The sequence below is a fragment of the Neopelma chrysocephalum genome, unplaced genomic scaffold (assembly GCF_003984885.1).
Source record: "Neopelma chrysocephalum unplaced genomic scaffold, ASM398488v2 Primary Assembly neopelma1_96671, whole genome shotgun sequence".
Classification (NCBI taxonomy): domain Eukaryota; kingdom Metazoa; phylum Chordata; class Aves; order Passeriformes; family Pipridae; genus Neopelma; species Neopelma chrysocephalum.
The window spans coordinates 629,347-656,553 of NW_020925316.1; the positions used below are offsets into that span (position 1 = coordinate 629,347).

General features: G+C 38.0%; 1 protein-coding gene across 5 annotated transcripts in view; it reads left to right on the forward strand.

The window, feature by feature from the left end:
* PTBP3 (polypyrimidine tract binding protein 3) overlaps nt 1-23,353 on the forward strand; it is a 49,894-nt gene extending 26,541 nt beyond the window's left edge. For 4 of the 5 annotated variants that reach the window (XM_027708996.1, XM_027708999.1, XM_027708997.1 and 1 more), the window contains exons 8-16: nt 3,301-3,475; nt 6,592-6,669; nt 7,318-7,451; nt 9,873-9,906; nt 10,543-10,635; nt 11,182-11,398; nt 12,427-12,504; nt 13,183-14,662; nt 15,379-15,534. In XM_027708996.1, the coding sequence (XP_027564797.1) occupies nt 3,301-3,475; nt 6,592-6,669; nt 7,318-7,451; nt 9,873-9,906; nt 10,543-10,635; nt 11,182-11,398; nt 12,427-12,504; nt 13,183-13,315 (942 nt within the window). In that variant the 3' untranslated portion in view covers nt 13,316-14,662; nt 15,379-15,534. Of the gene's footprint in view, nt 1-3,300; nt 3,476-6,591; nt 6,670-7,317; nt 7,452-9,872; nt 9,907-10,542; nt 10,636-11,181; nt 11,399-12,426; nt 12,505-13,182; nt 14,663-15,378; nt 15,535-22,340 lie in introns of those variants that run through there. The other variant, XM_027709000.1, reaches the window with a different exon arrangement.
* Nucleotides 23,354-27,207: the final 3,854 nt, after the last annotated feature.

Consider the following 27,207-nt stretch of genomic DNA (forward strand, 5'->3'; position numbering starts at 1 on the left):
AAACTAATAGTACAGTGCAGTATTTATTGAAACAATATTGAAGCAATGATATTAAAGCTAGCAAAAAAATTATTCAGTAGCAATGGCTTTGGGCAAGTATCTTGCTCAGCCTCCAAGAGTAACCTTGAGGGGCATCCGCACCCAAGAGAGGAATCTACACACATGCTTCTAGAAGGGGTGTGTTAGGAGACCCTGCTGTTAAAAAGTAGAACTGGGGTTTTATAGTATAAAGTCACTGACTGTCAGTCAGATGTCTCCAAGCCAGCTGTGTCAGCTCAGCAGCTTTAGATAGGTTATCAGTAGGATCAGTTTTTTGTTCCTTTATCAGGTACTTTGTACACCACATCCTCACTGGTGCCAGTTTCTGTCAGGGAACATTGTTCTTCCTCAGAATGTTTAACTTTGGAATTGATGACTCAGGCTAGTCTCAGCATCCTTCAACACCAAAAGCATCATGACCCCTTTTTCCATCCACCACTGATAACTTTTGCAAATAGGGTAAAGTTCAAGCTGGTTACCCTCACTTAGGCAGAACAGCCTGATACACCATCCCACAGGTTGTAAGTGGGATGGATATCTGTTCCGCTGTGGGCATCCATGGGCTGCAGGGGGACAGCCTGCCTCACCATGGTCTCCAGGGGAATCTCTGCTCTGCTGCCTGGACCACCTCCTCCTCCCCCTCCTTCTCTGACCCTAGTGTCTATAGGGATGGTTCTCTCACTTGTTTCTCACATCTCACTTATGTCTCAGCTGTCGCACAGTGGTTTTTTAACCTTTCCTAAACATGTTGCCACGGAGGTGCCACCACTATTCTCCTCCACTTTGTATAGCAGCAGATACTTTTTTTTGAAAATTCCCAATATATTTTTTATCTAAACAACTTATTCTTAAAGTTTTCTTATAATGACTAAATATTTTAATTTCTAAAAAATACTGTTAATTAGTTTCCTCAGTGATGAGTAGTTTTATAATTAAATGTTGAAAGCCGAGTACTCGAGGACTTTTGCAGAAGGGACAACACTTAAAATCATTGGGTTATAATACTTGAACTGTGAAGTTAAAAATAAAGACAAAAATAAAACACTTCACTTACTTGAAATTAAGCCTGAGACACTTTGATTTTATTTATTTACTAATATTGAGGTGACCACATATTTTAAAGAGAAATAGAATCTGAAAATTCTCATTGAAGTATATAGAATAGATTCCTCTAAGTATTAAATGGTAATTAGGATTCAGTTAAAAAAAAATTACTGAAAGATGAGATAGAATGGAACTTTTACTGTACTTTTGTTATTTAACTTGACTTTATTCTCAGTTTCAACATTAAATGTTCAGAATATTTACGTATTTCTACTTGCACTTTAGTTCAGCAAGTAAATTCACTATGTGTTCAAAAGTTAAGAATATATTGGAAATTAGTAAATGTAGTTGGATTTATAGCCTGGTTGTTAGCAATAGTATCTTTTCTTGAAGAAGAGTATTTATAATAAATTACACCTAATTAAAGATTTCACAGAAATTAAAATTTCAGTCTAAATTATTTTAAATAATTTTGACAAGCCAGTATCTTTTGAGTGGTTTTCTTCCCCCTTCATCCATCATGATTCTTTTATGACTGGTATAGGCAGAAAATACTACTTCAGTGATCTTTCTGAGCATAGCTACTCATAAGAAAATGGATTTTATGGATTCAGATTGGGTAAGGTTGGAAGGGACCACTATAGGTCATCTAGTCCTACCTCCCTTCTCAAGCAGTGTTCCCTAGAGCATGTTGTGCAGGATTTGTGTGCAGATGGCTTTAGAATATCACTAAGAAAGGAAACTCTACAACCTCTCTGGGCAATCTGTTCCAGTTCTTGGTCACCCACACAGTAAAGAAGTTCTTTCTCATATTCAGATGGAACTTTGAAATCCCATTGGATAATTCCCAAGTTACCCTTGCTGTCTTTATTTCTCATGTGAAATGGCAGCAGGAGGTAATAGTCAGATATGTGGAAAAGCCTTAGCAGTCCTTGCATTACATCTGTGATTCAAGCTCCTGGCAGACAACACCTTTTTAGACCAGCAGTCAGGTCAGCAGATGGGTGCCTCTGTCCTCTTCAGCAGGGAGTTAGCCACAACAATCACCCACCATTTCTTCTGGGTGATCTGCAGCACAGGATCCATCTGCTCTGTGGCTTCACTTGAAGTCAAGCCCAACTCCGGGGGTTTGTACTGGAAAAGAGCCTTGAGGTCATTGAGTCCAATGATAAACCTAACACTGCCCTAGTTCACCTCTAAACCATGTACCTAAACACCACATCTCCACATCTTTTAAATACCTCCAGGGCTGGTGACTCCACCACTTTCCTGTTCCAGCCTGTTCCAATGCTTGGTAACCCTTCTGATGAAGAAATTTTTCCTAATATCCAATCTAAATCTCACCTCACAAAACTTGAAACCATTTCTTCTGTCCTGTCACTTGTTACATGGGAGAAGAGAACAACCCCCACTTCACTACAGTCTCCTTTCAAGTAGTTGTAGAGAACAGTAAGGTCCCCACTGAGCCACCTTTTCTCCAGGCTAAACAACCCCAGCTCCTTCAGCAGGTCCTCACAGGATGCTCCAGACCCTTCACCAGCTTATGTAAGGGTCAGTTCCATGCAGTAAGAATTTCCAAATTAGTATTGCTACTAGCACCTGATATTGTGTGTTGAGTGGGAGACAAGTGAGATCAGAAACACAGAAAGTCATGTCATGCTTAAAGCTCTGTTTTGTCCAATTTGCACAAAGTGATGTAATACTTACTAACTAGTGGACTACACTGGAACTGTGCACGGGATGTTTAGGTAAGGATAGTAGCAGCATAATTGTCTACTTGGTGTTTAAAACCAGCACTTTAAAAACAGAGGATGAATTACTATTTGGATACAGTTGCAAGGTGAAAATCATGGAATGGTTTGGATTGGAAGGGACCTTTAAAGGTCATCTAGTCCAACCCCCCTGCAATAAGCTGGGACATCTTCAATTAGATCAGGTTTCTCAGAGCCCAGTCCAATGGGCATCGATCACCTCTCTGGGCAACCTATACCATGTTTCACCAGGTTCATTGTAAAAAGCCTCTTTCTCATATCCAATCCAAATTGACCCTTCTGTTTAAAACCATTCCCACTTGTCCTATCATAACAGGTCCTGATAAAAGGTCTATCCCCATCTTTCTTATAGGCCACTTAAGTACTGAAAGGCTGCAATAATAAACTTATAACGGTGGCTGCTGCAATGTGTTCTGAATCTGAAAATGTAATTCTTTTTCTTCAGTCTTTGGATGGCCACAGTATCTATGCTGGGTGCTGCACTCTGCGTATTGATTTCTCCAAGTTAACTAGCCTAAAGGTAAAGTACAACAATGACAAAAGCAGAGATTTCACTCGCATTGATCTTCCTTCTGGTGATGGCCAGCGAATCCTGGATGCATCCTTAGCTGCTGCCTTTGGTAAGAAACCTTCACTTCTAGTGATAAATACACACTAAGATCGTAATTTTTATATTGCATTTATGCTCTAGTTTCATATCTAGTTCATAGAAGTGTACATTTTGCATACATTTCTGTGTGTTAGGTCCAATAAGATTTGTATGGAAAGCAGAAAGTCCAACTCAAGGTAACTTAATATCTGTAACTATAACATGAGGAGTGCTCATGGGCAAACTCAAGGTGTTGTCAAAAAGCTACATTTGTAAAATGCTTTGAAATGGTATTATTAGTACAGGTAATATAATAAATGTTGCATATCAGTATGGTCAGTGAAAGTCATTGCCAATTAACATTGGTTGCCCAAAGCTGCTTGAAAATAAGTGTTTTAAGGGTGTTGGCTCTTATTTGAGTATATTTTAGGATAACTGCCTGCTTTAACAAAAAAAAAACTATAAGAAAATTCAAAATGCCACATTTATAAGTGTTTGTAGTCACCTTCTGAAAGATAAGATTTTAGAAGTTTTCTTGAATTTTAGAAGTCATACAGGGAGACAGTGTCTGCTTGAAGTGACACTGGAGAAACCCTTTTGGCTTAAATGGCTCTGCCATGCTCATTTAATTAGCTTTAGGAATAATGCAAATCATCAAACACATTGATCTGATGACCTGTTTTAGCTATTTTTCTTTCTCTCTAATGATAATGGTTAGCAATAATACATATGTAAGAGCTGCCTTAGCTGTTGAATAGGTATCTAAGTGCTGTCCAATTGATTAGCACAGTAGAAAGGGTGGGGGAATAATTCCCTTTTTTCCTTTAGTTTTCTGTGATGGCTAGGGCAGATACTGGGTTTTGTTTGATTTTTTGCATAGTTGAGTTAGTTAGCTTAGATTAGAATAAGAATGTGAGTTGCACTCACTACTTTCTTAGTTGTTTTTACTGCTCCCCTTAAAGACAGGCCTTGGATCTTTACATTATGTACAACTGTCTTTATACTGTGGGGTGGAACGAGGGGGGCAGAATTTGCCATACAGCATTATAGAAATATGCTGTTACAGGTCTAATATATTCTGATTAATTAGACTTGCACTATTTGAAATGTCATTGGAAGGGGAAAGTACAATTAGAATAGATTAAGGATGAACTTGCAGAGATAACTGTATGCTTTTGTAGAATAACACATGAAAGCTGCTCCATTTCCTCCCCTTCACTCTTCCAAGCTTCTCATTTTTCATATTACGGTTTTCATTTACTATAATAGTAAGAACAGCAGAGGTGCGTGCTGGTATTAAGAACAGTCTGATGTCTGTACCAGAATGTGTTAATAGTGAAGTCACAGTGAAGCAGCTGCACAGATATTTTTCTTTTAAGAAAATAGCTGTAGATGGGGAGAAGCATGCTTCCTAACCTTTCTGTCAGTGGAGACAACATGTATATATTGTCATTGGCATGTTCTGATAGACTTCGTTACAGAACATGAGAAAAAGATGTTGTGAGTCACGTCAGCACTTGCACTTCCTGTGATATTACTAGTGAATATATTTTTGATGGAAAATTATAAGATAAAGCAGGTAACTATGAGAATAATACATCCTTTTTTTTCCTAGACTTGAAGTTGTCTTAATAGCAAAACTGAACTGCTCTTGAAACTTGTTTCTAAGTTTTGTTTTTGGTGGAAAAGATGCTGTAAACATGCAGATTTTGTGAATATTTTGCACTTAAAGAGTTCTTTCACCCAGTGAGCATAAGCAGAGATACATGAATTAGCTTCCTTTGAAAGCAAGCTAGCTGCTAGTCATGAAGCAAATGATTTTACACATTAAAGAAAAAAAAAAAGGCAACAAAAATTTCCAGATCTTTCAGCATTAGTTCAGTTTGACAATTTTTACATGCCTGATTTTTGTATCAGTGTGCAACATGCAAGTCTTATTTGGCAGAATAAAAGCTCTTTATCTATTTCTTTGTTAATGTTCCATTACCATTTTTAGATTGTGAATAAGTGATTAATAACTGTGTTGCCAGAACTTGTCAGGATAATGCACTGGTACATGTATTTCAAGAACACAATTACTTGCTTTGGTGTGATAAATGTATTCGGTTGTTTGTATGAAAGACACTTTGTTGCCACAGATAAGAGGAGGTGTAATGTGATATTCATGAATACTTGATCTTTGGTGTCTGTTCCATTTGTTGCTTTTGTAATTCATAATGGATACTTATGGTATTGTATCATACATTGTATCAAGGACCATTCACTAGTGAATGTGGCTGTATTTTAGTCAGTGGTGGAGGTTTGAGTAGTAAAACAGACATATTACCAAGCTTGTAGGATGTATTTCTTGACTATACATGTCCGATTTTAGAGAAAAAATATGTGGTGTTTGCTAACATGAAAGAATCCACAACTCAGGCTTGTACCTAATTGCCTGAACACAAATTTTTCTGCTGCCTTGGGTAGCATTTAACTCCACATACTAATGTGGAAATCACTGAGCCGTCTGTGAGGCTGAGACTGTCCGTATGTTGCTATTCCAAAACTGTTTCATGCTTGTGATTTCCAGAGGAACCATAAAAACCGCTGGTTATTTATGAAGTTATGCCAACTGGGAAAGTACATCTCTTTAAAAAGCAAAATACATATACTTTATGCATCTCAGCAGCTAGTAAAATTCAGAATCTCAGATTAGTTGTTGTTGTTTGTCTTGTTTAGCTTATACTCATTTTAGAAATATCAAGGAAATAGTTTTATCTTATCATTGCAAAACATCTTTGACTATATTTACTTCCAGCAATTTCTAGAATGCATGTGCATCGTGTGAATAAAAACTGTTGAACACCAGAGACATATTAACTTTATTGAAACTAGTCTATGCTGTGCTTTCCTATTCAGACTTGCCCTAACTTCATTTTGGAGAGGGACATTGAGGCTGACCAGAATATTTGGCTTCAAAAGTGGCTGAAAATTGTCTTTGTAGGACATAGAATCTTGGATTTCAATGAACAATTTTAACGCAAACATTTTATAAGATGTGTAATGACAGACAAAGTCAGAATAGCAGTTGATGCTGAGTCTTGAAACCTCTTCTGTTTTCCAAAACTTTTAAAATCTCTTTTAATTAGATGTGTCTGCTCTCTTTAGCCACTCAAAATACGATATTCCCACCATATCCAGGGACTGCTGGATTTGCCCAACCCTTGGGCTTTCCTCAAGGTGCTGGTAAGTTTGTATTTTCTAAAAATGTGGTATTTGTAGTTATGGCTACTGGGCTACCTGAATACACCTGTCTAAAGCAAACTGTTTTCAGATATAGCAATCAGAACACAATATCTCTTTAAGTAATTCTGATTCTCTTTCTCATATAACTCAGTAAAATTATTTTCTGTAATAAGAAACATTACTGATGTAGTTTATAGTTTAATAAGAAATTAAATGCCATGATAAATATTACCTGCAAGAGAAGAAATTAGGCATCTGTTTTTCTAAGAATCATCAGACTTCAATGACATTCAATGCAAATACAGGAAGTCTCCCCTTTCCTGGCTAGAAAGTGAGAAATAAATAGTTTTTTAGACTGAGTGATCTTTTCCTTTCTAACACAGGATAAACTTTTGTGCTGAATTATTTTTCTTCTTTCTTGAACTGAAATTTATGTCCCCTTTTGTTTGGGTCTGTTTGTGTAGCTGAATATTTCTTCATCTCTGAAAGGGAAGCACTTCCTGCTTTATTGGTCAGGTACTACTAATAACTAAATTCCTTAAAAGCATTTTTAAATTGAATATTGATGTTTTTGCCAAACATAACCTGGTTTTGTCTTCTTTCTCTTCCACTTTGAGATGTCAAGTGATGCTTTTTATACTCTTCCAGGTCTTTCAGTTCCAGCTGTTCCTGGAGCACTTGGTTCTCTCGCAGTCACCCCGTCAGCAGTGTCTGGACAGATTCCTGGTGTTACTGGTATTCCAGGAAATTCCGTTTTACTAGTCAGCAACCTCAACCCTGAAGTAAGTTTGATTGGTGGAACTGATGCAAGTATCACCTTGTACCAACAGCCAGAATCCTTCTCGGAAATGGATGTTAGCTGAAGGAATAAGAGAAATTCTCTATGCTCATAATATAAAAAACAGGACAGCTCTATACTTGTTTGAGGTAGTTTGTAATATTGATGAGGTTGAAAAACTCCAGCTATCTATGTGCTGCTTTATCTGTAAAGAGGGCAAAGAATTTTTCATTTATTAAAAAACAAGGAGTTAGAAAAAAAGGAGGGAAGAGAAAAGGAGGTGAAAGCATGCTAAATCAAGTAGCTTTCTAAACGTGGATAGTCTTTCTAGTTTTGCAACTTTTCCCAGGTTGGAGAGGAAGCACGCAGGTATGCTTTGCTATTGACATCACCGTACATCTGTTTTTAAAAGTGAATATATACACATGTTCACTTTTCATAATACCACACAGGTTTTGTTTTTTTTCATATGTTGACAGTAAAATTACCAAGGACAACTTGGAAAGTTATTTTTATAGTGGAAGTGACATAGGCTATTCCATAATCTTACTCCTGTTAGTCAAATATTACAAACTGATCTGTGCTTAATTAAAAGCCATGTACATCTTTAAAAAAAAAAAAAACCAAAACAAAAATCAAGCTCTACCAAGGCCATAACTTAAAATACAATTCTACTTGATTGTTGATAAGCAGCCCTGTTGCAGCAATGTGAAATTCTTTTTTTACACACTCAATACATTTACTTAACCATAAAACTGTTAAAATTAGGAGTGATGGCAAAATGGAAGTTACCTTCATATTCTGAGGTTTAAAAATCTGTTGACCAGTTTCTTTAAGTAATTGTTTTGTTTCTGTTTTTGTACTAACAGCCGAATTCCACGGTAAGCATCAAAAGAAACAGCTGCAGATAGGGCTGTAAGACAAGTCACTTTTTCTTTGATTTGTCAATATATCCTATCAGTGAGTTTCTGATGATGGCTGTGGATATGCTTTTTGCAGCTGAATATTCAAGATGATTCTCTGAATCTTAAAAGAGTGTGCTTCTTAAGAATAAGCATATGTTAAACATAGGTCAGAGCTATTTTTAGGACATTGCTCCTTTACGTAATCCTAACCACATCTAAGGAGTCATGCAGAACGTTGTGATGTAATGCATGTTACAGTATCAATGCATTAAATAATGCTCAACTTCTTAAAAGATCTGAAATAAGTATGTACAACAGCATTAATAGTTGGAAATATATTTTGTGGCAACTGTGTAACACTTGTCCTTCAGTAGTGGTTGTCTGAGCCCTGTCACTTCTTTTTCTATGTACAGAAAATCTTATTGACCTTATTTCAATTTGTATTTCTCCCTGTTGCAGGGTTTTAGTGTGCACTTGAACATTTCCTTGTGACTCTTAAATTACCTGGCTTTGTCTTCCAAACACTTTTTTTTTTTTTAGTAGAAATATTGAGGTCTTATTTGGATAAGAAATTTCTTAAAAACACCCCTCCATGTTGAATTAAAATATTTAGGCCAGAAAGATAAACTCTTGATGAATTTAAATTTCACATTGATAGTAATTGTTCTCTATTACTAAATGCTAACGATAAATGGGTATGGGCTTGCTCTTAGGCTGCAGTATCTTCTGTTTTTGAAAAATTCAGATATTTTGTTACACATTTCAAGTGTTGTGAGATGAGAAGGAATAGGGCTAGAGGGTATGAGTAGTGCTTCTGATACCCAGGTATTTTTAATACTGGCAAAACCTTTGCTCAATTGAATAAATTTTGGTTGCATTAGGGTGTAAATGATCTTCTTTGGTGCTTGGCATACAAGAATTAAATTGAACAACTTCTGTTCAAACACAATTTAAATACCACTTTCTATAAGCTTCATATATAAACAGTTAAATTGTATGTAGATCACTTTAGAATGTCACAGTCATCACGTAAAGGAATGGAGACAAAATTGAAGACAAAGCAAGCACATTTTGAAGCCAAAGTAGGTTTGGTTTCATAGGTGTCGTCTGCTGTTTACAAAATACAAAGGAGTTCTTGAATGTTCTTTCCTATTTTTAGTTTAGCAAATGTCTTTCATTTTTTCAGGGAATGAGCTGCTAGCTTAGAAAGAATAAGTTCAAATAATGAAGCTACTTAAAATATTAATAACTTCTGCAGCATGACAGACTGAGTCTTGAGTGACGAATATGCATGAGCTGAAGTGTTAGCTTGTTTAAATATTTGACATGTGCATTGCAAATATATACTAACAAGAGTGCCATACACTGTAGTTATTGCAGGGAATGCCTTTTGGAGAGACAGGTTTATGTATTGGTGTGCAGTATTTCTTCCATTCTTTTTGTTTACCATACACTTATGGAATAGATGTCTTTATTTGCATGGCTTTAGAAATAATATACTCATTTTATCATTTAAACAGGCCATCACACCATATGGACTTTTCATCCTATTTGGTAAGATAATGTCAAATATCCCTTGAGAAACCACAGGGCTAGCATTCTTTTTATTTATCTGACACCTGCTGGTTAATTCAAGCTTCATTGTTTTGTCCATGTCCAAAAAATGCACAAGAGAATACACTGGTTTTAAAATTACAGTAATTTGAGTCAGGAGTTAGAGGCCACAGATACCAAAAAAGGCAAAAGATTTACAGTGTCAGATGAATTTCAGTGTGTGGTCTAGTTTGTTTACTACAAAAATGGGAAGACAAAGTAAGAGGAAAAAACAAATATTGCATCAGAGGAAATGCTGTACAGAATTGGATCGTACATTAATTGTAGGGGACAATGTTTGGCATACTAGTATTTTAATAAGCCTCTGTTAAGGGGACTTTGACAACTATTGCACTGATTAAAAGCTGAACATAAACATGCAGTTTTATGACTAAGATCCTGGGGGTTTTCCTCTGTTTTGGAGCCTCAGAAAATAATACACAAACTTTAAAACTGTCCTTCATACTAATATTCTAACCAAGCTGTTGAATGAGATGATTATTCTTTGTAAATCTAATGTTAATCAAAAGAAACAGACTTGCCCTTCTGCTGCTTGTAGTACTGCTATGAAAAGATTTCCTTTCTGTATTTCCACAGGTGTATATGGTAATGTGCATCGTGTGAAGATTATGTTTAAGAAAAGAGGAATTGCTTTGGTTCAGATGGCAGATGCAAACCAGGCTCAATTAGGTATTGACTTTTAAGGCACAGTTACGCTTCAAACTAGCATGAGCATAATATAAAGGAAGAATTTGCCCTCTGTCAGTGACAAGCATAAACAAATTAAATCCATCATTGTGCTGCATTACTACATACAAACTTTTCCTTACTTATGTTGATAATACTTTTGGTGGTTTAAAAACTAAGTTCCTGTGAATCTCAATCTAGTAAATGTTAGAATAAAAAATCATACAATTTTCCTGTAGTTTGTCTTAATAATACATGATATAACTTTCCTGTAGTTCATCTTATATCTAGCTATTTAATAATAATCAACTGTTCTTTATTGAAATGATGTTTTGCATTTTTGTTGCATTTAGACTGGAGATTATATTACATCCTTGTACTTGTTTTAAATATAATGTTGTGGCATAGCCCACCTGGTAGACATGCAAGTTCCAGTTTAAATTTAGAATGTGAAATCTGGCACTGAGTAGAAAACAATATTAGTATTTAAAGAATCGTCTTTTCTTCCCCTCCATTTATTCCTGTTCAAATTAAATTTCCACTGGTTAGCTATCAACCACTTGAATGGACAGAGGCTTTATGGAAGGGTCATGCATACTACTCTTTCAAAATATCAGACAATTCAACTTCCTCGTGAAGGGCAAGAGGACAAAGGTCTGACAAAGGACTACAGCAATAGCCCTTTACATCGCTTTAAGAATCCTGGCTCTAAGAACTCCCAAAATATTTTTCCTCCATCTGCCACCCTGCATCTCTCCAACATCCCGTGAGTATCTACATGTGTGATTTTCTTGAAGAGGTGTTTTTTAGGTTGTGTCCTTAAGTTACAAAGTCTGACATAAGCTTTACATTCCCTTGGCCTTCATTCTGCTGTGGGTCATTCTGCTGTATAACTAACCATAAGTGAATCCTTTAACTGTCCCTTTTTTTATCATTAGCAATGAGGAGAACTGTTTGAATGATCTTCTTTATGAGTTTTAATCAGTTTACATTTTCTTGAGTATGCTTTTGTTCTTTTACCTATTAAGTTCTGCGTTACAAATTTTCACAAAGATTAAAGATGTGTTTTGAGATTATGTACTGGAATTACATGACAACAAATTTGTCATTGACATTGTTACTTAATATAGATACATTTTTGAATAATTCTTCCACTTCTAAAAGAGCAATTTCTACAGAATTCAGACCTCTTACATAGAGCAGAAGTTGTAAAAAAAAAAAAAGGTGTTAATAATGGTGTTCTTTAAGACTGAAACAATCTTTTTTTTTTTTTAAATCTAGAATTTTGTCAATAATGTGTGGAGTAGCAGCCAAACATAAGGTTTTACAGGCTTCTATTGTTTGGCAGCTGTGCAGGGAGGGAAAGGAGGAAGCTATGGAATTATGTCCAAGTAACAAAGGAAATTATAAGACACTTAGAAAATGGCTTTTTGAATAAAATAAAAAGCTTCAGAACTGAAAATACATGAAGCACAGTCATTCAAATTTCAAGATGAAATGTATTCATGAAGGTACTGATTAAGATCTTAGGAGAATTTTATGCAATCTGAATTTAACTGAGAAAGAAAGGGGTTGGATGAAAAGCAGTAGAGTGTAGCTGAAATAATTTTGTAGCACAAATCCAAGTTGTTTGGGCTGAAGTGTTGACAAGGTTTGAGTTGGTGGAGATAGTTCAAATTTAATTTAGAAGCCAAGACTGATATCTCGATATTATTATAGAACTCTGTGCTCTTCTACAAGTTGAGGGGGGCTTGTTTTGGTTTTGTTCGTTTTTTGTGTTTTTTTTTCAATTAGGCCTTCTGTTACTGTTGATGATTTGAAGAACCTTTTTGCAAGTAAAGGATCTACTGTGAAAGCCTTCAAATTTTTCCAGTAAGTTCTCTTGTAAAATTGCTGAGCAAGCTTTCATCCTGGAAGATGGCTATTGCTTTTCTGTGACATTCCATGTATTTATAACTATAGGCAGAATTCCATGTACGTATACCTATAGGCAAAAGCAGTACACCTATGACAATTTTAATGAAAATTTTAATCTTAAAATTTTAAATGAGACGCTACGTTATCATAATTAAATAAAAAATATGCAGCCTTTGGACAAATTCCATATATGTTCAAAGTAAAGTAAGTTTAAGAAATGTAAATGCTCGCTTCCTTAAAAAATGCAAGCTGTGTGTGTGTGAAATGTCATATAGAAGATGATAATGTCTCTGCTGATTAAGGTTACTTGGTAGCATTATTTTAGCGCAATCATACCTGCTAGAATAATCCCATCTATATGGACAATACAAGTGTTTCCTAGAGGCCTTCAAGCCTTATTTTGACCCAGTTTTTTGAAGTCTAGTGTTATGAAAGAATGGCATGGCCATTTTTGCAAAATTTATATAGTTTTGTTATCTTTGCATTTTAGCAGGTGCATAACTAGTTCTGACTCTTTTGCTGTGCAAGTGTTCAGTGTGTGTGATATGACTGAAAACAACCACATATGTGACTCTTCTGTGTTGGTTAGTGAAAATTTGGTGAAGAGTAATAATGGTTTTTATTGTACTTCAGGAAAGATTGCAAAATGGGTCTTATCCAACTGGGCTCTGTGGAAGAAGCAGTTCACGCTCTCATTGAGCTTCACAATCATGACTTTGGAGAAAACCAGCATCTCCGAGTTTCCTTCTCAAAATCTACAATCTGAATTTTCTGTGCACTTTCCTTTTAATGTAGTAAAATCTTCAAATAGAGACTGAGAAAGCTGAGACCAGCTCTGTCTCTTAAAAGAAGAAGCTCATTCATACACAAAAAATTAGGTGATGATTCTGAATTTTTTGATTCTAGCTGCAAGTATGTGATCCATAGAAAGATTCTTCTGTGAAATAGCTCTAGCAACAATATTTATCAAATTTCCTACTTAAAATTATATTTTGAGAACATCCTTTAGGTTTTTATTCTAAATCAGCTGTAGAAAACATTTTAGAATGCTTTTACAATACACCAAACAAAGAGTATTGTTAACAAAATGATAAATATACTCTTCGAAGATTAAACACTAATTTGAATGTGAAGTAGCGCTCGGGTTTCTTGAAGAAAAGCAAGCAGTGACTGTGAGTATCCTCTAAATAGTATTTATGTTACCAGGGTGTGGATTTATACTTTGGCAAATCTTTACAAATAACTTGTGGCATATTAATATAATATGTAAATAAATTACACCAACCTGGCTAACTGTTTGGGGGTTCAGAGCCAAATCCTCTTTATGCAAATGAAACAACACCTTATATATGGGAGTTCAAAGTAACACGTGACTCCCCTGACCAATCACCAGGGGTACCTCATTACCCATGTGCATGGGAGTATATTTGGACTTTATTTCCCAGGATGCCTCATTCAGCATTCTTCCTGAAACCCGACTCCTACAATAACTTGTTTATAAAAGTAAGAAGTCTGTGCTGTTCCTACAGATAAAATTATTAGAGGAAAGGCAGTGCCTTTTCTCTGTGGAATAAAAGATATTTCACAAGTTTCTTCAAGATGTGGGATCAGAGATTTAGGTTGATTTAACCATGGGATGGAAGTTTGATGTCCTATTTTTACTATGAAGTGATGTGTGATAGTACTTTGGAGAGTATAAAACAAGAAAATAGTTGTGATTTAAAATAAATTTTTGCATTTCTCTAAATAATTGTTTACAATTTTACGGAAACTATTCAGGTCTGTGATGGTTTGACAGGTTTTAAAGAAGTTATTTTTGCTAAGGTCATCTTTGGGGGCAGAAAAAAAAAGACCTTTAAGAGGTTTTTTTACCACTAATGTCTAATACTTAAATAACTGTGTATTTACCTTATTTCTTATTATGTGCCTTATATGTGTGTATTATACAATAGCTTAGAGTGTTATCTGAAGTATCTTGAAAAAATATTGTGGGCTTTGTGATAATTCTCTTCTTTTTGAAAATGTTTTCCTTGATACTTCAAGATATATTTTTTTCATTAGGTAATTCTCTGAATTCTAGTTTCTTGTGCTTTTTTATAGAGATTGGATATAGGTGGGAATGAGGTTGAACTAACTATGTAGTAACATAGGTGATTCTTTGAATTTACCTAGTTGCAGTTGTCTGATGACAGTTCTTTGCTGGAAAAAAATTCACATCCAGAAAAAATACACTAAAAACCCCAAACAAACCTATATAGAAAGGCCAAACAGGAAATTTACTTCAATTTCTGGACTTTATCTTATTTTTTGAGAGGCATTGGCTGTATTACAATATTCTCTTTTGGGTGTCTGCATCTTTTTTCACAGAATCAACCAGGTTTGACCCAACACCACCCTGTCAACTAGACCATGGCACTAGGTGCTACATCCAGTCTCTTCTTAAACACCTCCAGGGACGGTGACTCCACCACCTCTCTGGGCAGCCCATTCCAGTGTCTGATCACTCTTTCTGTAAAGAATTTCTTTCTAATGTCTAACCTAAACCTCCCCTGGCACAGATTAAGACTGTGCTCCCTTGTTCGGCTGCTAGTTGCCTGGGAGAAGAGATCGACCCTCACCTTGCTCCAGTCTCCTTTCAGGTAGTTGTAGAGAGTGATGAGATCTCCCCTGAGCCTCCTCCAGGCTGAACATCCCCAGCTCCCTCAGCCTCTCCTCACGGGGCCTGTGCTCCAGTCCCTTCACCAGCCTCGTTGCTCTTCTTTGGACACTTTCCAGCACTTCAGTATCCTTCCTGAACTGAGGGGCCCAGAACTGGACATAGTAGTCAAGGTGCAGCCTAACTAGTCTTTGGTAACTATGTTTCCCTCCGTGTCCAACAAAGAATGGAGGTTCTCGTTGCCCGTCCTTTTGCTGTTGATGCATTTATAAAAACACTTTTTGTTGTCCTTAACAGAAGTGGCCAGATTACATTCAAATTGTGCTTTTGCCTCTCTAATTTTCTTTCTGCATGACATAACTACATTCCTAAACACTTCATGAGTTGCCTGCCCTTTTTTCCAAAGGTGATAGACTCTCTTTTTTCCCCTAATTTCCTGCAAAATCTCCCTGTTCAGCCAGGGCGGTCGTCCTTCTCACTGGTTCACCTTTGGGCACATAGGGACAGCCTTGCTTCTGCGCCTTCAAGATTTCTTTCTTGAAGCATGTCTAGCCTTCCTGGACCCCTTTTGTTTTTAAGGGCTGTTTCCCAAGTTACCTTCCAAACCAGCCTCCTGAATGGGCCGAAGTCTGTCCTCCAGAAGTCCAGGGCAGAGGTTTTGTTGACATCCTTCCTTACTTCACCAAGAATTGAAAACTCTATCATTATGTGGTCACTGTGCTCCAGACAGCCTCTGACCACCACATCTCCCACCAGCCCTTCTCTGTTTGTAAACAGCAGGTCTAGCAGGGCTCCACCCTGGTAGGTTCATTTATCAGCTGCAACAGGAAGTTATCCTCCATACACTCTAGGAATCTCCTAGACTGCCACTCCTCTGCTGTGTTGAGTTCCCAGCAGACATGCAACAGGTTGAAGTCACCCCCAAGAATAAGGGCTGGTGATTTTGAAACCTCCACCAGCTGCTTGTAGAATAATTCATCACCCTCTTCATCTCAGTATTGAACTTCAAGTAATAGAATGCTATCATTCTTTCCTTTGTAAGTATGAAAAAATATTTGATACTGATTGTTGATTTCTCTTTGGGGAACAAGCTGAGATGCAGTTAGGTTTGGTCTTGAATGTACAGATGAATATTACTGACTTCTGATCATATTTTGGAAAGTTAACTTTCACTTTAAGATATTTGTCTTTCTAGAATTTCCTTTTAAATAAATTAGTTTTAAGTAAATTTAATTTTACCACATTTTAAAGAGGTATTTCTTTCATAGTATAGTGGGTTGACCCTGGCCAGATTCCAGGTACCCACTAAAGCCACTCTCTCCCTCTGCAACTGGACAGAGGAGAGAGAGCTAAAAAACTAGCTAAGGATTCATGAGCCGAGATAACAGCTGGGAGAGGTCAGTTACTGATTACCTTCACTGGCAAAACAGACTCAAAGTGGGGATATTACTTAAATGTATTACTAACAGGATCAGAGCCAAAGAGTGAGAAAAAAAACAATCTTAAAAACACCTTCCCCCCACCCCTCCTGCCTTCCATGTTTTCCCCCAGCGGGGGGATGGGGAATGGGGGTTATGGTCAGTTGTTGTTTCTGCCACTGCTCAGAGAGAGGAGTCCTTCCCCTGCTCCTGTGGGGTCCCTCCCACGGGAGACAGTCCTTGATGGACCTCTTGGGCAGCAGTTCTTCCCAAACTGCTGTCCCATGGGTCACTCCTCCCTGGGGTACAGTCCTTCATGAATGAGCTGTACTGATGTGGGTCCCCCACAGGGACCACAAGTCCTGCCCGGGAAAAACCTGCTCCAGCGTGGGCTTCCCTCTCCACGGGCTGCAGGATCTTTCTCTCTGGCAGGACCCTGCTCCATCTTGGGCCTCCCTCGGAGTCACAGCCTCCTTCATGCACCCACGTGCTCCAGCATGGGCTCCTCCATGGGCTGCAGGGGCACACCTGCTCCACCCTGGTCTGCACCACGGGCTGCAGGGCCTCAGCTCTGGCACCTGAAGCACCTCCTGCCCCCTCTTCTCCACTGACCTTGGTGTCTACCTCGTCGTTCCCATGTTCTCACTCTGCTCTTCCTTGGCTGGAATTCTTTCTGTGCAATACCTTCTGTTCTTAAATATGTTATCACAGAGGCATTACTGTTACTCCTGATTGGCTCTGCCTTGGCCAGTGGCAGGAAGTCTGTCCTGGAGCCAGCTGGCACTGGCTCCACCAGACAGGGGAAGCTTCTAGCAGCTTCCAACAGAAGCCACCCCTGTAGCCCCTGCTACCAAAACCCACCCACAGAAACCCACTACACATAGCATTTATGTACTTTTAACTATTTAAGAATTTTTCGGCTGTAATGTTTTGCCACTCATTCTTGTTGTTTTTTTCATTAACTTTTATGAATTGTATGACTTTATCTTTCTAGAAGAAAGGCTATGTTTCTACCATGATGTGAGTATTCTGTAGTACACTTTTTCAAATTTTTTCTCTGAATTATTTTTGCAAAATCAGCCAGATACTCTAGCTTGCTTTCCTTTAATGCATGTTGGTTAGAGATGTAGTGTTAAAGAAACTTCCCTGTCTGACCATTCAGGAACCACTCAGGCAGTCACACTTGATCTTCCCAACCTGGGATTGAAGACCCTTCCCAGCTATACATCCCATATAGGGATCCCCCACAGGCAGACCAGGTTTCCTGACTGACTTAACCCAATGTTTCCCATGGCAGAGTTTGATATCTTGATACTTAAAATAATTTAATTTTGGTGCAATAACAATAACATCTTGAGCTGGTGTCTCCGAGGAGGGACCTTGAACAAAGGAACCCTGGGCTTTTATACCCTCACAGTCTAAGGGCACAAAAGTCTGGGGGTCCTTGGCTCCTGCTGTGTCTCTGTGTCCTTGAGTGTCTGGTCCCTTGGCTGGGCCACAGCTCCCTGGGCCCTTTGTTGTGCAAAGAGTTGGCCGTTCACGGCCTCTTGCCTCAGGCTCCCACCACTCAGAGCTCAACCTACAGTTCCACTGCACCCCTGAGCTACCTGCACTGAATGGATTCCTCAACAGTAGCAGCCAATCTTATAAAGATGGTACAAGACCTCCATACCACAACAGAAGTGTGCTATTGACAGTAGATACAATGCTGACTGTACATGTGTAACTAGGAGAAGTGCTGTACAATGCAGCTATGTAAATATGTAGAAGGTACTATGTACTGGAAAGTTCAGTTGGCTTAGGAATAATATACATGTTATCTTTTGGGTTTCATATAATCATAGAATGGTTTGGTTGATTCTTATGAGGCTCTTATAGGCCCACCTCTCCATCTGTCCAGGTCCCTCTGGATAATATCCCTTCCTTCCAGTGTGTTGACTGTACCACACAGCTGGTGGTGTCAGCAAACTTGCTGAGGGTGCATTCAATCCCACTGTCTTTGTCACCAAAAAATGTGCTAAGCAGGTCCAGTATCAATACTGACCTTGGTGGAATACTGCTTGTCTCTGGTCTCCACCCGGACATTGAGCCTCTGACCACAACTCTTTGAGTGTGACCATCCAACCACTTCCTTATGCACCTAATGGTCCACCCATCAAATCCATGTCTCTGTGGCTTAGAGACAAGGATGTTGTATGGGACAGTCAGATGCTTTGCACAAGTCCAAGTAAAGGACATCTGTTGCTCTTCCCTTATCCACCACTGCTGTAATCCTGTTGTAGAAGGCCACAAAACCTGTCAGGCATGATTTATCTTTAGTGAAGCTATGCTCACTGTCACCAACACTTCCTTTTTTTCCATGTGCCTTAGCAAAGTTTCCAGGAAGATCTACTTCATAATCTTGCTGGAAACCGAGGTGAGACTCAACGACCTGTAGTTCCCTGGATCTTCCTTATTTCTCTTTTTAAAACTGTGGGCTATATTTCCCCTTTTCTAGGGAAGCTTTAGCTTTTATAGAATTTGGCTCATTGGACAATCACTCCATTTTCCTTCCAGGCTACATGTAATTTCTTCCACCCTCTGTAGGCTTCCTTTTTGCATTTGAGTTTGTCTGGGAGCTCCTTGTTCGCCTAACACCATCCTCATGTTTTTGCCTGACTTCCTCTTTGTTGGGATGCATCACTCCAGGGCTCTGTGGAGGTGATCTTTGAATATCAACCAGCTTTCTTGGGCCTCTCTTCCCTCCAGTGCTTTATCCCATGGCACTCTACCAGCCAGATCCCTGAAGAGGCCTGGAGTCCAGGGAAGTGAGCTTGCTGCACACCCTCCTTGCTGTCCTAAGAATCTTGAACCCCACCATTTCATGATCCTTGTAGTCCAGGCTGCCCTTGACGTTCACATTTCCCTCCTTGTTGGGAGAACAAGATCCAGCACAGCACATCTCCTCATAGCCCTGCATCCATGCACACATCTCTAACTTCTCTTCCTTATTCCCCATCTTATGTGCTATTGCCTTGAAGTTGGGACCCCAATGAAGCCGACTTATTGGCTAGAATTCCTTTTTGTTGCTCTTCAGGTGCTTTCCTGCTGACCTGTGATCCCTCTTCAGGCTCTGGGCATCTATTGCTGGTATCAAACTGGTAGGACTGGGATGGGCTGAGGTTCCCCTCCCTCTGGCACCTTTAGTTTAAAGCTCTCCTCACTAGCTTGGTAAGCCTGTGACTGAAGTTGCTCTTCCCTTTCTCTGACAGATGGATCCATCAGCCCCCAGTAGACCCAGTTTCTCAAAGCAAGTCCCATGGTCCAAGTCAAACTGGGCACCAATCCCAGAACCATTTGTAGATTGACTAGATTCAGCTGGCCCTTTCAAACAGCTTTCCTTTGACTGTGAGGATTGATGAAAAAACTACCTGCAGAGACTTACATTTTTTTTAATTTAAGAAAAATCTGAGTGGGGATATTTATGATGTTTCCTTTTTGGTTTTGTGGCACAACTGTTGTGTATCTTTTTTGATTCCTCTTTTTCTATTTCTGCAACAGATTTATTCTTGTCAACTTACTTTCAGATTTGTGTATGTCTTAAAGATGCTGCCTGTTAGGGAGATCTGCTTTTACAAGATGTGCAGACAACCTTCAAAGCTAACTGTACATCTTAATGTTTGCTTAGCAGAATGAAGGCATTAGTTAAGGCTAGTTTTTCTCATGAGATAGTCTGCCTTGAATAATTAAAAGCACAAACATAACCCCTTCTTTATCAAAATGCACTGTTACTGAAGGATTGTGGCAAAAGGAATAATTCTTATGTTTTGTGCTTGACTCATTAGTGCCTGGCTGTAAAAGCATAGTTGCATCTCAGTTCTTAGTTGTCTAAAGCATATTTTAGCAAATCCCTTGATATCTGTGAAAAGAGCAGGAATTGGGAAAGAATGATATTATTCTACAGATTCTTACAGTGATGTAGGATGGAAAGGAACCTCTAGAGGCCTTAATCCTACCTGTTACTCAGATTACGGACAACTTTGATCAGTTGCTCAGAGAATTGTCCATGTAAATTTTCAGTGTTTCCAAAAATGGAGTTTTCACAAATTCTTTGTTCCTGTGTTTGGCAGTCCTTACTGTGAATTTGTTTCCCTAATATGTAGTTAGACTTTAAACATACTGCATCCTATATAGGTCTGTTGCCATTTAACTTGTTAACTTTATAACTCCCAAGAAGATTCTGGCTTCATCTTCTCTTTACTGTAGCCTTGAGTTGTTAAAGATAGGTTTATAATTTCTTTAACATGTATTATTAATTTCTGTTTAAATCATTTGTGAAGTACCTGATAATGTGCACAGCGTAACCTGGAATTTGTACTCTAAAACACTAGTAGGTACTGGAAATTGCTGATGTAGGTACTGGAAATTGTAGAGTTCTTACTCCCCAGGGAAATGATCACAGCACCAAACCTGAAAGAGTTTGAGAAGAACGTGGACAGTGCTCTCAGGCACATGGTGTGACTCTTGGGGTGTCCTGTGAAGAGCCAGGAGTTGGACTTGATGATCCTTGTGGGTCCCTTCCAAATCAACATATTCTGTGATTCTATGACTGTGCCTTTGTTTATGTCATGGTCACAAATAAACTCTGGGTTACCTCTGATTCCATTTTTTTTGATGGATGCACACTTAGTTCAAAGTGTAATAGGGCCTTTTTAACAACCCAGGAGCAGCTAAGTGCCTTTTCAAATGATCCTTGGTTTGTTGTATAATGGTAAAACTTCTGCTTCTTTGAATTTCTTCAGAAGTCTGTAAATATCTGAACAAATTTCGTAAACTTTGATAATTTAAGTCAGTTGCCTTGTCTGCTGGTTCTCAGTTGCTCTGTTGTTGTGTACTGATAGATTGAGATCCTTCTTATGCTGAAGATATTCCATTTATCTATGGAGATTTGCCTATAAGTGACATTTTTTGATTACAGACAGCAAACTTGTGTTTGTATGCCAGGAAATCTATTAGTGTTTGTTGATAATACTGCCAGTGAGGTTTGTGTGATCAGTTATCTTGCTCTCCTCTGATTCATGTCAGTAGGAAAGTGATAAGTTCTTCTTTTATAAGGGATGTAGACCTACTACTTGTCATTTTATGCTGCTATAGCTTATACTTCTGTTTTTCAAATGAGAGGTCAGCTGCTTACAAAAAGCATTGTTTTGCCTTAACCTTTGGCCGTGGTATGTTGTTAAGTATATCAGAACTACCAGACTTAGTTTTGTTGCTGTTGTGCTAAAAGGATGCTGGTCAGATTGCACAGAATTTTTTTCTTTAAATTACCTTTATCTTCTGAGGTTTTGTTTGCTATATACAAGACTGTTTGCCTGCTCTTTTTAAAGCAAATACTAACAGTTAGAGTGGAAAATTTCTGAGGTACTTAACTTCAGGGTTTTATTACCAGGGGATGTGATACAGAAACAAAATTGTACCAAAGTTTTTGTGCCTTCAGAAGTTTTATATGTAGGGTTTTTCATATCTGTTGCTGTCTTAATTATAATAAATATATTTTCCCCTCTGGAAATTGTATATTTATATTGTTAGAAATTATTGTTGTCCACTGACTATACATGAAGTGAATTACAGCTGTTTCAAACAGATTTAATTATCCCCCTGCCTTTTCCATTGCAGTTTTTTCTTTTGTACTGCAATATGCAGGAATCCAAGCATAACCCATGTATTTCTAACTTTAAGTAATAATAACAGGTACCTGGAGCAGTCCCAAAGAAAAGAAGTAGTTGAAGGTCTAAATGAAGAAAGGTTTTACTTTGGCAGACTAATGTCTTCACTGTAAGCAGTTTCTCGGGTCTCAGAAACTCTACAATATTTATGAGTGGGAAGCTACCATGCATAAACTTCATTCTAAGCACTTTCCAATTAATTTTGAATATGTTTTACACTTACTGCAAAAGTTCACCCTAGAACTGCAGCAACACAAGACAAAGGTTGTTAACCAAGCAGATTCTTGCATCAGAATGTCATTTCACTTCTCTGACCAAAGACTGTTCTAGTTTTACTGAGACATGTGAAAAACCTGTTTTCTCTCACACTCCTTTCTGATGGAAAGACCCAATGCCAAGTGGACTTTATTTGAAACTTCTCTTGGTGATTGAAACAATGGAAAATGAGATTGTAATGTGAACCAAATGGTGTGAGATAAGGCAAAAGGTTAATGGACTACTGTTAGTACTGTATTCAAGACACAGAAACATGTCTAAGAATTGCTGTCATTCCCTCATTTTACATGAACTGTTCATAAGTGTTCCCTTTCAGTTTATAAAAATGTTCATCTAACACAAGAAAATACTGTAAATATTTGTAACATCATGTTTTGGTTTGTTTTTTTTTTAACCTGGCAAAAAAAGTGTTTGGGGGAACAAATGGAAATGTAAAATGTTTTTATATAAAAAAGATTGTCTGTATATTTTAATAAGCAACAGCTTTCATTTGTAAAGTATCTTATGGCATTGCTTGAAAAGTATTCCCTGTCTGTTGAGATGACTTAAAACTGAAAGATACAAGATGTATTAAAGAAACCTATTTTGGGACTGTGTAGTGCATGGTGAATTTGGTTATTCTGTAATATATTCTGTTTGTTTAGGTTAGTGTGTTTTCTGATTATTTAGTACCTATACCTAACTCTTTTCCTAACTAGTTGTTATTGCATGTCTTTTAATAAATGTCATTACAGCTGTACTCTCTTAAATTCTCCTGTGTTCTTGTCTACTGCTTTGGGTTTTTTCTTGTCTTATAATTGTGCAGCTAATAATGTTTTATTTTCATATCAAAAGTATTTTAAGAAGGTTAGCGCATATCTTCAACAGCAAGTACACCCTTCCCCTGTGTAGGGCAGAAATTCTTATTTTCAGTGGGATGGAAATCTATTCTGCAACTCAGAGCCAATACAGCATCTGGTGACTACTGCGTTCTTTGAGGCGGGGATGTGAGACATCAGTGATGACAGACTTGGGGCCTCATCTGTGAGAATTCTTTTGTTTTCTCTTTTACCATGCTGTACTCTTTGAGCATTAGGATTCAAATTCATATTATTTGCACAAAGATTTAAAAAATTTAAATAGCAGCCGAAAAAGATGGTCTGCTTTCAGCTTCCTGTTTCTCAACTTCTAGATTGCATTTCTTTCAGACTCCTTTGCTTGTCCTTCTCTGTGTTACACAGCACTAGTTTAGACCCTTTTATTCTGGCATCCAAAATTCAGGGTTGCTGGTAAACAGACAGTAGTCTAAAGCAATAGATACAAATATGTGGGTGATGTGGGGAGTGCAGCCCCTCTTTCTGATCTAAAATTCTCAGCTAGTCTGGCAGGCATTTAATTGTCTGCTAGCCAGTCCAAGCCTAGCACATCTTGAAGAATCTGAAGTCTCATGTATATACTTCATGACTGCATGTGCCTCAAGATGAGGACTAGAGCACTCAGCAAATTTAGTGTAAATTATGCTATTACCAATCTCTGAATTTAGAGAGATTGTAGGGAGAAAAATCTAATTCAGTTTAGACTGAATTGGCAGCTTTCAGCAAAATACTTATTCTCTAAAGACTAGATATGAAGTCCTCATGTGTAATTCCTGATTTTTCCTTGATACTTAAATATTTGATGAGCATTGTGGGGAAAATGCTAGCTTTTGGTGGCCAAAATCTGGCTTCATATTTTTTTACTAAGTCTGCCTGAGAAAGTGTGATAGGAAAGTAGAATTCCTGCCTGTTGTCTTCTCCCCCTCCTCCCTAACCAAAAAATAAATCCCATCTTGAATTCTTGTCAGCTGTTGTAACCCTGTAATGTAATCACAAGTAATTTTGTTTCCCTAAGCAGTTAATATAAGTGTTCTTGGGAAATGAAAAACTGCTTGTAATTAGCATAGATATAAAATTTTTGGTATTTGTAAGCTGAAACAGAATGGGCAGTAATTGGTGAATTTGCCAACATGTAAGATCTCATATGGTTTGAATCAGTCCTAAATGATTTCTCTCCAGCCCCAGGCCTCACCCATTTACAGAGCTGGAAAGAAGATAATTTAGGCTTTAAAAATAAAGATTTCCACTTGTGTTTTCTTAAGTGCACTGAGATATTTGTATTCGAGTTATTCAGCATGTAGCAGGTGGGTACAAGGACATGTAAACAAAAGATATGAAAGTGGAAATCATATGGTAGAATATGTAGGTAAAAGAAGACATGGGACCTGTAGAGGCTGAGGGGAAAACAGACTTCAGAGTAGGGAATCCTCACAGAGACCCTTTCCAGACCAATGCTTTTGCTGTCAAACATAAACTCATCACAGATCCTGCAAAATCCCAAGAGAAACAGTACACTGACAAGGAGAACTCTTTAGAGAAGTGTTAAGGTAGCGATATGAGTTGCCTGACTCCTAAAGAGCTCTTTTAAGGAGAGTAATACTTTAGTCTCAAGTTATATTTGCTGCTTAGTCTAAGCTAGTTCATCAGAGTAACGCTTTTAGGCCCTGTTTTTCTGCTTCAAGTGCAGCTGGTCAGCATACATTTGAGAAAATCAGAGCTTTTAATGCAAGCAAAGGCATACCTTCTGTAGTACCTCCAGGAAATCTACTGTGTAAAGTGTTTTTCTAGCTGTGGTTTAACTAGGCCTTCCAGTACGTAAGTACAAGAAGGCTGGAGAGGGACTTTTCACGAGGGCTTGTAGCAATATGACAAGGGCAAATGGCCTTAAACTGAAGGAGAGTAGGTTTAGATTAGATATAAGGAAGAAATTCTTTTCTGTGAGGGTGGTGAGGCATTAGAACAGCTTGCCCAGAGAAGCTGTGGACTCCCCGTCCCTGGAGGTGTTCAAAACCAGGCTGGATGGGGCTCTGACTAACCTTGTCTAGTGGAAGGTGTCCCTGCCCACAGCAGGCAGATTGAAGTAAATGATCTTTAAGGTCCCTTCCAACAACCACCATTCTATGAATGGTGGTTACATGTGCATATTATTTGTATGATGAAGGGTCTGTAATAGTTTTTATTGGGGGTTTTGTGGGGGGGTTCTTTCCCTCCAGACCCCATCTTGGTCTGAACAGCCACATTACTCAATGCTTGGAAACTTTTTTAAAAGCAGGCAGACTAAAGGATATTGCTTAATGCTACAGGCTTGCAGCTCTGTGGTTGGATATGGGTTCTATTTCTACCCTGCTATGGTGCTACCCAGCACACACCTAGAGAATATATTTGCAAACACTGTTCAATGAGTATCACTGCCTGTGAAAATAAAAATGAAGCTTTTTTAAAAAAATTGATCTTAACACAAAAAAATGACACAAGGCTAAAGAAATTAAGATAACTGCTATTCAGTGCTATGAATTCTGTCGATGATCTGGGAAGAAGTGTCTGTAGCTCCATGAACTATTTTAGTCAACGCGATATGAATGGGTGCTGGGAGGGAGGGTTGTGGGTTCCTTTCTAATTAAAAACTTTCAGTTAAAATTGACAAAACATTGAAGTCAGGTTTACTTCGTACCAAAGAACATGGCGATGTCACTAGTTGATTTTTCAGCATTACTAACCTGTTCTTTCCTTTTCTCCTCTTTTATTTCCAATTCTCACCTATGGCCAAATTGTCCAAAAGCAGTGTGAGATTTAATATCAGCCATACTGTATATTCAGCAAAATGTCATTCCCGTATATGCTGAATTTGACTCATCTGGTCATCAGACTTGGAAGTATCTTCTGAATTGTGTAATTAATGTTCCTCATTTTTGAAAGCTGTGAAAATAGTTTTTCTGTTTAAGGGCACAGTAAGTTTCTGAAAAGGATTTGCTACCTAAGTATTCTCTTCTATTATATCTATTAAATGAAAGTGGTTTCCACACTTTCCTTCATATGTGACGTCTGGTTGTGCGACATACTCTTTTCCTTTTTGTGTGTATGTCCTGAGTATGATTGAACAGCTTAAAATTCTCTCTTTCTGAAGCTTTAATTATCTTGTCAAAAGCATAAAGCATTCATACTGTTGCTCTATGTGATTCAATGAGTTTACCCTCTTCAGAGGCTTCATTGGTCTGCCAGATACTGAACTGGTTGGAGATTTTGTTAGCAGACCTCTCCCAGTTGTGCATTTCATTTCAACAGTAAATGACTGTTATGCTATTGGAGTTCTTCAGTTTAGGCATAAGATCTTTCAATTTTAATTCAACCACAGGGCTAGTGAAAGTTAATACACAATACCATGCTTCGTGATGCTAAGATTTGTTATAGCATAAATGTGTTTTTTTCTCCTTCTGCTCTGATTTGGCACTGTTGGTTACAGCCTGCTTGACACAAGATGGCCTGGGTTAGTTTCTCCTTCAAGGCATACTATATATGCTTGTTAAGATTCCCAAAGAACTTCCTGGAACGCTTTACGGAGCTCTTATTCAGCACTCAATGCAGAACTATGTTGCTCGTGTAAATGGTTTTTCTCTGAGAAAGGTGTTCAATCACTGTGTATCTTTATGCTTATTCTGTGGGGCTTAGATTCTCCCAATTTCATATTATAGGAAGATTACACTTCTTATTTTACACTTAGTTTTTATTTTAATGCATATGATTTTAATCAA